This window comes from Urocampus carinirostris, chromosome 11 (genome assembly GCF_059441175.1).
Source record: "Urocampus carinirostris isolate Australia breed hairy pipefish chromosome 11, RoL_Ucar_1.0, whole genome shotgun sequence".
Lineage (NCBI taxonomy): Eukaryota > Metazoa > Chordata > Actinopteri > Syngnathiformes > Syngnathidae > Urocampus > Urocampus carinirostris.
This window is the reverse complement of record NC_142359.1, coordinates 31,629,757-31,643,629: the sequence shown is the minus strand read 5'-3', so window position 1 is coordinate 31,643,629 and position 13,873 is coordinate 31,629,757. Positions and strand designations below refer to the sequence as shown.

The 13,873-nt window shown below is 40.2% G+C and overlaps 2 protein-coding genes across 6 annotated transcripts in view; one reads left to right on the top strand and one right to left on the bottom strand.

Moving 5' to 3' along the window:
* The window catches only part of sapcd1 (suppressor APC domain containing 1), a 24,174-nt gene extending 15,300 nt beyond the window's left edge, over positions 1-8,874 (bottom strand). The window contains exons 1-2 of one of the 4 annotated variants that reach the window (XM_088347504.1): positions 7,753-7,821; positions 7,449-7,523 (exon numbers count right to left, since the gene is read on the bottom strand). Coding sequence is in view for 1 of the 4 variants with exons in the window: in XM_088347502.1 (XP_088203628.1) it covers positions 8,484-8,486 (3 nt within the window). In the remaining 3 variants the exon portion in view is untranslated. Of the gene's footprint in view, positions 1-7,448; positions 7,524-7,752; positions 7,822-8,483; positions 8,506-8,702 lie in introns of those variants that run through there. The other 3 variants (XM_088347503.1, XM_088347505.1, XM_088347502.1) reach the window with 3 other exon arrangements.
* cdkn1d (cyclin-dependent kinase inhibitor 1D) lies at positions 8,643-13,873 on the top strand. 2 transcript variants are annotated; one of them, XM_088347500.1, is made up of 3 exons: positions 8,643-8,831; positions 11,450-11,916; positions 11,992-13,873. In XM_088347500.1, exons 1-3 carry the CDS (start codon positions 8,746-8,748, stop codon positions 12,048-12,050), a joined length of 612 nt encoding a protein of 203 aa, XP_088203626.1. In that variant the 5' UTR covers positions 8,643-8,745; the 3' UTR covers positions 12,051-13,873. The 2 variants fall into 2 exon arrangements, with proteins under 2 accessions (XP_088203626.1, XP_088203627.1); XM_088347501.1 differs by lacking the exon at positions 8,643-8,831 and adding an exon at positions 8,914-9,319.

Here is a 13,873-nt window from a genome sequence, read left to right as displayed (position 1 = left end):
TTGCTGAAGCGTTCCATTGATCTGCATTGTGTGGTCACAATCCACTATTCCCAACACTATTATGTCGGGCCTGGCAATTGTTTTTTGCCACTCTGTCCGCCCAATAGAGAACTGCACTCATGCAGCTGCAATCCACTACCCTCAAATTGCTGCGAGCAGCGACTGCTCTTTTTTTGTTACTTCTGCCTAAAATGAACTGCACTCGTGCAGCTGCAATCTATTGCTCCAATCCCATTTTGCTCCAAGCGGAGACCGGGAGATGAAAGTTTTGTCAGAAGGTGTGCCGTTCTAGACCCCCTAAGATGAAATATGCGGTTGAGGCCGCAATCCATTATCTGCAGTTGAATATAGCTGAGAGCAGGGGCAGATTGCATTTTATTTTGGGCTCAGGCCACTGGAGCATGTCATTGAGGCTCAACTAAAATGAACTGCACTGTTTTGGCCGCGATCCATTATCCGCATTAAACAATTGTTGAGAAAAGTGGATGACAGAGCAAATGTGTGTCATTTAGGGCGGCTTTTTTTCCACTCATTGTCGAAAATTAACAGCGCCCATGTGGCCACGATCCACTATTCCTGATCGACTATTGCTGTGAGCGAAGACCAACAGTTCACATTTTAAAAATGGGGAAGTGGCTTTGTAGATTTTCGCAAATGGTGGGGTTTCGGTCCCCAATAACTGCAATAAACAAGGTATTACAGTATAGACAAAATTATCTTTACCGAACATGATTGACACTAACACACTTTAGAATGAGCTGCTCTGAATGTTTTGATGCAAAATCTGTAGATTTATGTATGTTCTACTTATTCTGAATATTTTATACAATACTGTTAGAGAGTTCTCTTTGATTGACACTGTTTAAAAAGACAATACAGATTTTCTTATACTATAGCTTTGAGATTTATTCATTTTAGGATTATTTCTGAGTACAAAGTCACCCACGAACACATGCACACATACATACATGCTTTAGCTCACGCCAGTACAATTCACAGCTATGAATGTGGACCAAATGTTTCCCAGATGGAAGTAAGGGCAAAAACATGTGCTGAATTTGGAATTTCTTTTGCAACTCAGCTGCACACACACACACACACACACAGTAATTCTGAAAAATAAAATACACTACACAAAGTTTTGAACCAGCATTGCAAAACAATAATCGACGTTGCTCTTTTCTTTAAAAATAGGGACACAGAGTATGTCTCAAAGTCACCGGAGTAAGACCAAAACAAGCCTCTTCCTGGCACTTGCACTGGGACGAAAACAAAGGATCAATTTACACCCCGTGCGGCCCGCCCTTTAACCCCTTTCTTGGCCCCTAATCCGACACACACCCCCTACACGCCCACAATCTAGGCAAAAACAACCCAAAGACGGGGCGGTCCAACAGAACAACAGCTGAGGCTTTTCAAAGTCCAGACCAATGCAATAATTAAATGCACAAGCTCAAACCTCTCAATGAAATAAAAGTTACTCAAGTTTTCCGTTAGCGAACCCCAAAACATTAAGGGGTATCTTTGGGGATATTTCCATTCAGATCACTTTACCCCGACATCCTGCCCCCCCTTATAATATCCAGCTGCTATATCCATCTCTGCACCCCAAAAACACAAAACCTCACCGTAGCTAGGAGAATGGCCCCATGATGCCCCTCACAGAGTTATGGGGTCTTAATTTCCTTTTTAAAGACACACCCACCCTGAGAGTAGTTTTGGAGGAGACTCGGCCTTATGTTGCATAGCGAAAGGGCACAGCATTTCTTTCGAATTTCTCACGGTGTAAAGGAAAACAAAAAAACCAATCGATTGTGGTGTACCATTTCTGTTTTTCAACACACAAAAAAGGAAGCCCCAAACAGCATCGCAGCTAATGCAAAGAAAATTTGTTTTCAATTAAAAAGGACATTCTGTATTTATTTGCACCTCCTCGTTGTAAAAAAACCTAAGTTGGTTAAAATAATCGAATCTAAATTGATATAAATACAGACGCTCCCCTTCGTATGAACATTCGACCTAAGCAAAATGGTAGATATGAACATTTTTTTCCGGATGTCGAAAAATATCCGGACATTGCTGTAAGTTAGATTTTGTATTATGTGCACCTTTTTTCCGAGTACAGGCCATTACGGTAATACTTCTTTCTGCCGCGTGCCGCTGAGAGTGGTCACCCAGCATCCACACCAAAGAAGAAATCCGGCTTCTACTTCCCGGTTCGTGTGTAATCATAACAACAAGTACTGTATCACTAACGCGCTAAGAACTTTGATGTTTTTATTGTTTAAGATCTCGTGCATCCATTCAATATGGTTGGTGTAAAGTGTAAAGAAGAGGCGAACCATTTCTTCTGAAATAAAAGTGGAATAAGAAAACTTGATGCGGTTGAGAAAATTGTTGGATCGCTTTTTTGGGCCACTTTTTACGACGGAGGAAGTCGCCTAACTATTGAAGCTCATCTTCCAAAAGTAAGATAAACTTAACTTTATCTTTATAGAGCACATTATTCTATGAAATGTTTATGTTGTGAGACAAAACAGGTCACTTGTACAATCCTTAAACATACTTTTGTAAACCTTAACATGTTTCTTCAGAAGGCTGAGACTCCATGCGGCCACAAACCAGAGCAGGCCGAGGCACATTTTGTTCCCATGAGGTAAACCAAGAAAAGATTTCAGAACCAACTGTTGTTGGTGCAGGGGCAAATAATATCTCATTTCTGACATGCTATGAAAATATATCCAGGTCATTTAAATTAGTTGATTTTCTTAACAGGGTTTACGGATCAATAATTTCTTTATTGTTACAGAATTTCTTTCCCCATTCCCATTTTTTAAGACTGCTAGGGCTCGTTTAAACAATGTCCTTTTATTATCTTGTGTCATTTAATTTTCCTTATCATGTAAATAAATGTAGTTATTTAGTATCAAGCATGTGCATTATTTATTTTGGTGTCTACTATTTTCTTTCTGGGCTGATTAATCATTATCCATATCAAAGAAACATAAAAATCAATAATATGAAGCCAAAATTAAAATATGTTTTGAGTATTGCTTCCTTCATAATAAATGCTAGTGACAATGTGAGGTTAACTTGGGTCGGAAAGCGTTGGCACGACCTGCTGGCCGAGTCGGTAACCAACAAATTAGATTCAGAATTAAATGTAATTACTATGCACAAGAGAATGTGTCCACCCAAAACAAACTCTGAAGCACGGCTGCAGTTACAATTTAATTGTCTCATTACATTAAAACAAATCATCAATTAAATCGGTTTTGAGGAGAGTCGGAGAGCGCAAATAAATATTGATAACCACTGGGTGCTCCACGGATTGTAATCGGGTGTGGGAAAGGACTGAGGCGGCGTCGGGAAAGAAAGCGTATTTGGCCTACTGCTCTGGCTAAGTAACAAGCCACCCCTGCCGAGGCTGTACGTCACTGACACCAGATCCATTACCCATGTAGCGAATGACCTGGAGCAACAGCTTGTGGGGAAACTCCTGCATTTGGAATGATATTATTTACAATCATCCCCGAGACATGGGTGAACCAGAGGATTCCCAATGCTAGCCTGCAGCTAGCAAGCCATTCTCTAAATCGCTTTCTTACATTGAAAGGAGAAGCCCTCCAATTATGTTAAACTTTTGTATCCCGACAACAAAGACCATTCAATCAACTGCAATTCTGTGTTCTTTATTTCTATTTGTAGGTCTTTATTCGTTATATTGTTAGTCGTATACTTTGGGTCTGTAAGAATGTCATCTCAAGGTAAGTTTGAGCCTCGGGGGCTTATATTAAGGTGCGATGCAATTTGGGGATTTTCACTTTTTGCGAAGGATTTTGGTCCCCATCAACCGCGATAATTGATGCTATGGTGTATTGATCAGTTACTATTTAACTTCAACACTAATCACTAACTGACCGACCACAAAAACTTCTGTGTGGGAAGAGACATGTGGGGTCCTTCATACATCCACTGCAAATCTCATCAAACTGTGACACTTGAGTGATAGAAAAACAGATTAAGTACTTTACTTGAAATCACAGAGTACGGGACTTCCCCCAGTCGGACAAGCTAATTTATTCAAGGGGCAAGTACTGCAGAGTGAAGACAATGGTTTTAAATACTGCATAGCCAAGTGTAACACATACAGAAACGGATTAGGGGGTGTGCACTTGTGGGAAGGGGGCCGAAAAAAACAAGAAGGGGATTAGGGATTCTTTTCACGTAGGACGACTGTAAATAACAGGTCAGAGTGCTGATGATGGCACTACCCGAGGCCTCATTTTCGGGCAATGGCCTCTTAACTATAACGGCGAATAAAGGACCTCTTGAAACACAGATTAGGAGGCTATTAGGAAATTGGGTCAGAATCGCTAACTAACCATTATTCATCTGCATGAGGGTGCTCAAATAGCACCGGATCAAGTTTTGGATCCGTTGCTTTATTAAGGGACTTTGAAAAACAGCGGAGAAGCTGTTGGTGTCCTTCTACAGAGCCACTGTGGAGAGCATATTGAGCCAACGTAATTATAGCGGCGTTCTCTCACACCATCTCTCTGACCTGCTTCCCTTTGGTAGGTGCTACATTTCCCATGAAACAATAACTAAAAGGGTGAGAGACAGTTTTCCCCGTGGCCATCACCATCCTAAACAAGAGCACAAGAGTGAAAAATATTCATCTTGCCTTTGTTAAGAACCGAGGTAAGATCAGGCCTAAAATAATCCAGTTTGACCCGACCCCGGCCCGCGGGTATTACAGCCCGACCCAGCCCAAGCCTAACCAATTAACTGGATTTGCAGGACAAAGACTGAAGCGAATCCAAAATTTCACATTTTATTTGTGAGGAGTGAGTAGGAGGAGAGGTATAAAATATGACTTAAGACTTTTCTTCTATAAAAATCTAAGATAGACAAAACTGTAAAAACATTTACGTATTTTATTCGTCTGTGTGTCCACAGAGGTTATATTAACAGACAATTTATCATCAGACAGATTTTTTTTTAAGAGTTGACGGGAAAATTTGAAGGCTCGTTGTCATTTTGACAGGTTGAAAATTGAGCCTTAAGCCAGAGTAGTAGTTCATCCTGAAAAAAATTCTAGCGCGGCACTTGGAGAGAGGCAGAGAAGCAAAGAAGAACTATGATGATATATATATTTCTTTAAAAAAGGCAGTGAGAAAAAAGCCCGGCCCAACTGAAACATAATCATTGACATTTGAGCCAGGTCGGGCTCAAGCTTAAGATTTTACTTCTTGTATCGAAAAATGGTTATTCATATCTTATTTATCAACTTATTTTGAGATTATGTTGTTGGTAAATGTGATTGCACGAAACGGTTCGAGACTGGGTGGAAACATTTGTTGCCTCAGAAAAGAATGGGCGCCACCAGGCTGTACTTGCCTAAGACACACCACAGGAAATGGTGCTCCTATGACCTTGGTGGTTAAGGGATCCAAACCCCTCCAAGCACTAGCTTCTAAATAATTTTTCCTATTTAACCTGACATTCTTATCATGTTAATTTTCTATTTTGGGTCTTCATTACGTGTTTATCCTGGCGTGCCATGTCTTATCGTGTGGAAAAAAATGTTCACCACGTCGTTATCAATGAAAATTTTAGTTCTAATATTAACTGGTGGAAAAAAAACTTTTCACTATTGCATTTTGATTGCATTGAGCTGCCAACTGGACCACCTCGAACTTCACCAAAATGAGACCATGCCTCCACCTCCTCTTTTTAGCCTGTCAACACATGAATGCTGTTTTTCAACAGTGACGCATTCCACAGGAGTGACACAAATACTGTTACAGCATTTGCTGTCACACGGAAACAATGGCCTCACAATAATGGCCGCCACACCTGCTTTGATGTCATTAAGATTGGGAAGCGATTTGAGCACAAAACAGTTTAAGCAAGGCAATCGGGTTTGTGGTAAAAATAGTGTGTGGCTCGAAAGGTTCCGGCATTTCTCGAAAACCTCAATATGGCAAGGAAGCTCCCTTGTCGTATTGGATAAGTCTCATATTTCAGATCGCATAAAAGCAACAAACAAGATACGTCACAGCACTTGTTAAGTAATTCAATAACACTAGAGTAAAACAAATATAAACAATTAATCTCTTTAAAAAAAGCTACAAAAATCTCTACAATCTTAACAAAGGGATATTTATGTTTTTAATTGTAACTGCTTTTGTTTGGTTAATACAACAGGGGACTATTTCAAATTACAGTAAAACCCCAGCATACAGTGATGCTGCCTTATAACATTTTAACTATACAATGCGGTATAAGATGTTTTTTTCGGCCCCTTTTGATGTTTTTCTCCCCACTATACAACACCATGAACAACTTATAAAGTCTGCCCAAAAAACTATTATTAAAACTCTGCGTTGGTCATATGTATGTACTATGATTGCGTCCCAAAGATACCTTTCTAGTATTGGTCAAAGTCATATAAAATGCTGTATCATGAAAACTCGTCTACCATTCCACAATTCCCTTTTCTCTCTTCTTTTAGTTCAGAATCGAGAGTGCTTTGTAAAGACTTTGAGAGTCAGCGATACAATACAGTATTTTTTTGCTATTGGTCCCAAGGCCTGCAGTCATGTTTGGACCGGGGAGCAAAAAACATGATAACCATGGAAACTAAGCTTGTGATTATCAGGAAATACACAGAGAGCACTTTAATCACTACCCTTGCTATGCTGCATTTACATAACCATTCTACATTAGAGAATATTATTAAAATAAAGAGGGGATTACAGCAAGGAAATCTTCTCAGGCAGGCGTCATAACCTTTTCGACACAAAGAGGCATGAAAGGAAAAATATTTTGATTTTTTTTTTTTTAAGACAAATTTCACAAAACTGCCAAATCCAATTTCCACACAAAAGCATTTTATTTCACTGTGTGACTTTTGATCAAATTCAGGAAATAATAATAAACCCACAGCCTATGTCCCATATCAACATATATACAGTATACAAATTAAAATTTGTATCTTTATAAAGGATTCTTCAGTAATCTACAGCCAAAACGAGGTTTGTTGATGTGACACCTTGACTGGAAACTGCAGTTGAGACGTGCCCTATATATACTGGATTGAACCCATTGATATCTCAGGTGTATCCCGATTTCCTTTGTGCAAATTTGACTGTGCACATACGATGCCGAAAATATTTGCCAGATGTATTCATTAAAAGAGACATATATGGCCTGCGAGGTGTAGGTTCCTGACCCCTGTTCTAAAGAAATTGTGACAATTGACGCAAGGGGAGGTTTTAAAATCTGTTTCATATTTAATCTGCCTTCTCCTCCCAGTTATCTGCATCCACCAGCTACACTACACGACAACTCAAGTCACTTTACACCAAAGGTGAATAAAATGCCATTCTTCCTTTACTTGTATAAATATCTAAATTGAAACCCATCCATCCATCCATTACCTGCACCGCTTATCCTCAGTAGGGTCACGGGGGTGTTGGAGCCCATCACAGCCATCTTCAGTCAGTGGGGAAGGGCAGACATGGGACCAAGTCACACATGTGCAAGTCTCAAGTAAGTCTCAAGTCTTCACCTTCAAGTCCCAAGTAAGTCCCAAGTATTTTTTTCTTGGGCAAGTCAAGTCACAAGTCAAGTCCCGAGTCTTAGATTGCCAAGTCCAAGTCAAGTCACAAGTCATAAAAACAGCGACTCGAGTCGACTCGAGTCCAAGTCACTAAGTCTCAAGTCCCCATGTCTGGGGAAGGGACACCCTGAACTGGTTGCCAGCCAGTCGCAGGGCACACAGGGATAGACAATTCGCTCGCTCATTCACATCTAGGGACAATTCGGAACGGCCAATTAACCTGACATGCATGTTTTTAGAATGTGGGAGGAAACCTGAGTGCCCGGAGGAAACCCACATAAGCACGGGGAGAACATGCAAACTCCACACAGGAGGTTCGATCTCATGACATCAGAACTGTGCAACACACGCGGTAACCACTGCCCCGCTGTGCTGCCCTAAATTGAAACCTATACACTAAAATTAAATATAATTAGTACTTACTTTAAAGTTTTTGGTTATTTTAATGTTTTTATCTGGAGTACTGTACCAGCTAGTATCCATGACCACAGGTTTCTGTCCTTCGTTATATGGCATTTTCCTTTTGTGATACCCACCTCGGAACGGATTTATGGTGTAGCCCGGGGTTCTACTGCAAATGTATTCAGTTACAAGCCTGGGTCATCAATCGATTTGGGCCAAATCATTATACATCCGAAGTAGTTACTTTATTGGATCTTAAAACATGATTTTCTCAGATTTCGATAGCATTCTAAACAAATTTACAATGGGCAATTGTTAGAAGAAAACATGCCACCATGTGAGCAAACTAATTGAGGACCTCTAAAGAAATACGTTTTTTAAATCGAGAGATAATTGCCCCTTTATGAAAACCTGTCCGAGTTTTCTTGCCCCGACCTCCTAAATCGCTTACCATTGCTATTTATTTCACCTTCCACACTTTCCCCTTTACATAAAGTGAGCAATATGGGTCAAATGCATCCACAAGAACACTGCAAAAAAAATTGTGCTCACGTTGCAATGCAACGTGACCAGAGAAGGTGGGCGCGTCTCTAGCAAAAAAAAGAAAAAACGTGGTGCGAGCCAACACGAGAATGTGTGTCACATTTTGCAGGAGTAGGGAAATGCTCACCCCTGCCAAGTTTCTTTGACCTACTTTCCATGCAGCGCGCTAAATGCAGCACAGAAGAGACAGCAAGCTCAGAGCCAACACGTCTACTGCAACTCGCGCTAAAGCAACCATTTTCAACATGCCATCAGGGTAAGGACTATTTTAATTAACTTAAAAACATGTGTAAAAGTCTGGTTCATCAATATTTCTGCGTGTGTACGTCGTTTTATAGATTTTTTTTATCTCGTTTTTTTACGAAGTCGTTTTCGCCGTTGTTGCGGTTAATGGCATCATGGTAATTTTAACATTATTTAACATGACACTCATTCTAATGTTTTTTCTGGAACTAAAATCACGTGATTGGTTCTTCGCGTGGGAGGACCCCAAGCACACTGACAGCCTTCCCTTCCCTCCCAGTGTCAGTCCATAACAAGAAGTCGGGATAAGTGAACGGGGCAAACACATTACTGGATTAACAGTACGACATTCGACGTGACACTGTAAACTCCGAGGTTGACGCGAACACATCTTATCTTGTTCGTTCCGAGTACTGGTACATTGTACTGAATTCTGGGTGCGTACTTTGTGTATACGTAACGCCGTCGGAAATTTTGACATCGGACACTTTCGATTCCATGGTAAGTCTTTTTTAAAATACGTATTAAGTGTTTTTTCCCACGAGTAAACGTTGTTTAATTTTGGTGTGTTTTAAAGAGTTTCGTGCGCGATGGGGTTTGACAAATTGCGGTTGTTTGTGTCACGCATCTCATTGACCCCCATCCTCTTGCCAAACAAAGTGCGTCATCGACTACTACTAGTTGATCCAATCTGATTTCAATGGCACATTTATAGCGTTTAATCAGTCTTCACTCGCCGTCGTTGTTATTTCATTGAAACATAGTTTAGTGCGTAGCCTACTGTACTGTAACCTGATCCCTGCAACGCACCCGACAAAATATCTGACGCAAACAACTTTCTCCTGCGCAGGCGCCTGTAAAAGGCAATCGCATTTTATACTGTTCACGAAAACGTCAATTAGCTGTTTATTGTGGATATGTCCAACACTCAGTTCAGTCGGTCTGTCAAAGTCCTGGATCAACATGTCTCACAGTGTAGCGTTACCTCTATTTCTAGGTCAAATGATTATTAAGTCGACCAACTGTTAGTGTAAGTGCTGTTTAATATTCTTTAATATGCAGACAGTCTTAATTAAAACGCTGCGGGAGTCTTGAATAATCTGATAAACCCCTCCCTTCTACCACCACCAATTAATCTGAGACGACAACATGAAATGCAAATTAAATTTAGGATTATGCTCCAATTAGTAGTCGTGACAGATTAGCTGGCAGTACAAGGAGTCAGCTCTTTTGTTGTGTTTTTTACGGAATAGGATCAATCAAGTGCAAGGAATATTATTGTGATGTTTGGGTCATGCTTCTGGACCCAATTAAGTGTGGCGACTGTGTAGACCAGAGGTCTTCAACGTGGTGCCCCTTAAGTAAAGCTGAGGCCCGTGGGCCTGTTCTGAAAATAGTTTACCGGTGCTGGGGCATTGTGATTTTTCTGTTGAAACTTTTTTTTGTAGAAGTTGAGGGAGCCTGTTTAAACCTTTTTACAATTAGCCTGATAGCATAGTAACAACACAGTAAAAACATGATCAGTTGTTATTTTATAAATGCATATCAAACTGGGTGTGACAAAAGTAGCTTTCAGTTTGAAGAAGGTTGGAAACCTCAGTCTAAATTATGTTTTCTGCTCACGTATTATTTCAAGTTCCTGGTGGTCTGCTGATAAAAGAGTTTGTCAATTTTCAAATGATTACTTCGAGGTTGGCCGTAGAATGTAGGATGAAGCTCATGATCCCTGAACTCAACAGCAGTGTGCTAATTAATTTTGTCAGAGAGCAGCACAGTAATGCATTCCTCATGAGTTTGCCATATGTGCAACCTTTCACCTTTAACATCGTCCTTTGGCCCACAAGCTCCGGAGCAAGAAGTGGTGTTAGATTTACGTAGTGTTGATTTACTTACCTGCTGCTGCAATAATTCGGTGACTAGCAGAAGTGGTCCTTACAGGAAGATACAGGTGTTTTATGGGGGTAGGTCTTCAGACCACAGAAGAAGGTCTGTTACTTGTAGGTTCTGCAACATAATGATGAACAAAACTAAGACGAATGTCACCTATTGTTTTGCACTTGATAAAGGTGCCAAAGATATAAAGCTGTGCGGTATTTGGATGTTTTGAACTCTCCCGCCATCTCCTGGATTCAAGTCAAGATTGCAGCCTTAGTCAGCTCATTAATAATTTTGTTCAAATACGGGCATGTCTTAGACGCGCTCAAATAAGCTCTTCTTTTCTCATCTTTCTTGGAGTTTTGGGTTGGCATTTGGACTATAATTGAAATGGGCTTATTCTTACTTTCACCATTTCCATGCTAAATTAACAAATGGAACCCTGATCCTGCAACATAATGTGTTCAACTGGCGAAACAGATTTGCTAAAAAGTAAGATAAAAGGAGATAGGCGCGGTGGGAAACAATTGGAAGATCTCTTTAAAGTCAGTTGTGCATTGTTAATACATTATGGAGAAAATGCACTTCTTTCATCTTTTTAAGAAAACCTTGAACAACACACGCCGCCTTTTATAAAACGGAAAAGAACCTGAATCAAAAACATCCTAAAATGTTGCGAACTGTGCACAAATCACACCTCATATGTCACAAGTGAAGCAGAGCTCTCACCTTTGGCACGTGTCTATTATCCAACAGGGATATGGCAATGGACGTGACATCTACGTCAACAAATGAGTCTGAAATTCTGCGCCTGGGTGGCATAGAGGCTCTAAGGCTGAAGGTGGGTCCTGTGCGGCGAAACCTCTTCGGTCCTGTGGACCACCATCAGCTGCGTGAAGACTTCCAGCGGCTCCTTTGCATGAACATCGAAGCAGCCAACAAACGATGGAACTACGATTTCCGGCGTGACGTCCCGGGTGCCGGCACTGAAGTCGAGTGGGAGGAGGTCCAGCCCCGGGACATGCCCGTCTTCTACCGCGGCAGCACTATCAGGCCGGCAGCACGTTTTAGTAAATCCGCCTGGCGACGCGTCGCGTCCTCGGGTGAGGATTCCTCCACATCCAGCAGCTCTTCCGGGTCTGGAGATGAAGGCCTGGAGGTAACCACAAGAGGGTACCACCAGCTGAAACGACCAGAAAAACGCAGACAAGCTTCCATTACGGGTGAGTGCACGAATGCAACATGAAAAATATATAGTTCTTAATAGTTCTTAATCTCATGAATGTGTCTCATTCCAGATTTCTTCAAGGTGAAAAGGAGGCGGCTTCTGCATTATAAAGGCTCCTCCCGGCAATAGACCATCTTGCATATATATATATCACATATGTAGCATTTTTTAGATACTTAATTCTATATATAGTTTTCTCCTGATTTTCCACCTCACTGTGAAATTACATTATGTGCACTTTTACAGATGGAAAAGTTTTCTTGGATAGTATTATTTAGGGGTGAGCTCACCTTCCTTCAATTTTATACAAGACGAGTTATTATTTTCTGATAAGGGTTCAGGTTGGAGATCAAATGTGAGGGTTCAACAATAATAACGATTATTGTTTCACGATGCTAGGTCATCGAAAATATAAGCTAAATTCAAAACAGATGATCACTCAATGCTTAAAAACGGGATTTATAGATATCCATTGCCTCCAAATTGTGTGATTACAGCTTCATTGTTTCCACTAAGAACATCAACATCACACATCAAAAATCACACAACATATTTTCCTGTACCTTCATATTATTTCCACAAAGGCATATTTAACATCTTATGTATTTTGGCTGTAGTCCAGAGTAGACATTTTTTTTCTCTTTTCGCAGCCCAATGCTTTGAAACAATGTAGCATCTTCTCCAATGTTTGAGTAACTTGCCACAACAGCTGAGGGAAGTCTGTAAACTCTTATCGATATATAACGTAAGCAAAATTATTATGACATTTCAAATTGTAATTAAAAGACGTCTCGTATATTTTTGCTCACGTGATCTGTATATTTAGAGGGACCATACTGGGTCAAGAAACAAACTCTCATAAGGTCTTAGCCCCAAACGACTTAATTCAAATGTAAAGCTTGAAAAGCCTTAATTTGGATTAATACTTCACTACCTCATTCTGTAAAAAATAAGTATAAAAAAACAGCTCAGGTTGTTTGCATTTGTTGAGTCAGTGAAGAGAAATTGAGAAACCAAAGTGAGTGAGGCTTGGGGAAGATTTCGTTCCTTGTTGTTTTTTCGCTTGAAGTCGAAGCGCTTAATTTCTCATCGGGTAAGTCAGCAAAGGGCTTGGAGGCGATCCCGAGGGGCCCACGCTGCTTTTGTTGTCACTCACTTGGCCTTTGAGTAGCTTTGGCGGGGAAGCGGGGGAGGGGACACTAGTCGGTCAGAAAAATAACACTTTTGGCCATTTTTTTGAATCTGCATTTTTATTTAGAGTATCAAGATTGATAACGCCCCATCCCCCATAATCCATGCTCGATTATTTCTTCACTCAATCTCTCTTTGCTGAACCAACCACTCAGTCACTACAAAAACCTTTGCCATGTTTTTAAAAGGGTATATTATAGAAAGCTTTGGTTTGAGTTGTGTCCACAGTTATGTGTGCGTGTGATTGACAAGTTTCTGTTAAAAACAAAAAAACTAACTTATTCGTAGTTTATGTTGTTTGCTGAGAATGATGATTTTTTTTTTTTTTTGCCGCTATTACCAATTCTTTGCACTACTTTGATACTGTTGACAAAGAGAGCTATTTTTATATGGTAAGCTTTTAAAATACACAAAAAAAAACAACGTTTGACTGCCTTTTCAGTTTATTCCACTGGGTGCAATTTCATCAATTTGCCTTGTTATGTCTGTTGGATTAAAAAAAAAAGAATGCCTTAATGCAGCCTGCTTTGGTCATTTGAAATGCATCTGTCGCAGCGATATCATTGTCCTTTTTAAAAGTCCGCATAAATGTATAATAATCATTGTATACCTGTTTTGTGAATATCCAAACAGTATAAAAGAATCATATATTTGTATGAAATGGTTTGAAATTTTATATATTGCAGAGCTATCAATGTACTGCTGCATTTGGCATGACATGTTTTGGAATTATTAAAATGTTTTTGAATAATGGCCTACAA

What these genes read in the sequence shown, in the direction of transcription:
- cdkn1d (XM_088347500.1), top strand. Translation starts at nt 8,746, where the DNA reads ATGCAGCACAGAAGAGACAGCAAGCTCAGAGCCAACACGTCTACTGCA. An exon ending in ATTTTCAACATGCCATCAGG is followed by an intron (nt 8,832 to 11,449) that starts GTAAGGACTATT and finishes ATTATCCAACAG; the next exon opens with GGATATGGCAATGGACGTGA. An exon ending in CAGACAAGCTTCCATTACGG is followed by an intron (nt 11,917 to 11,991) that starts GTGAGTGCACGA and finishes GTCTCATTCCAG; the next exon opens with ATTTCTTCAAGGTGAAAAGG.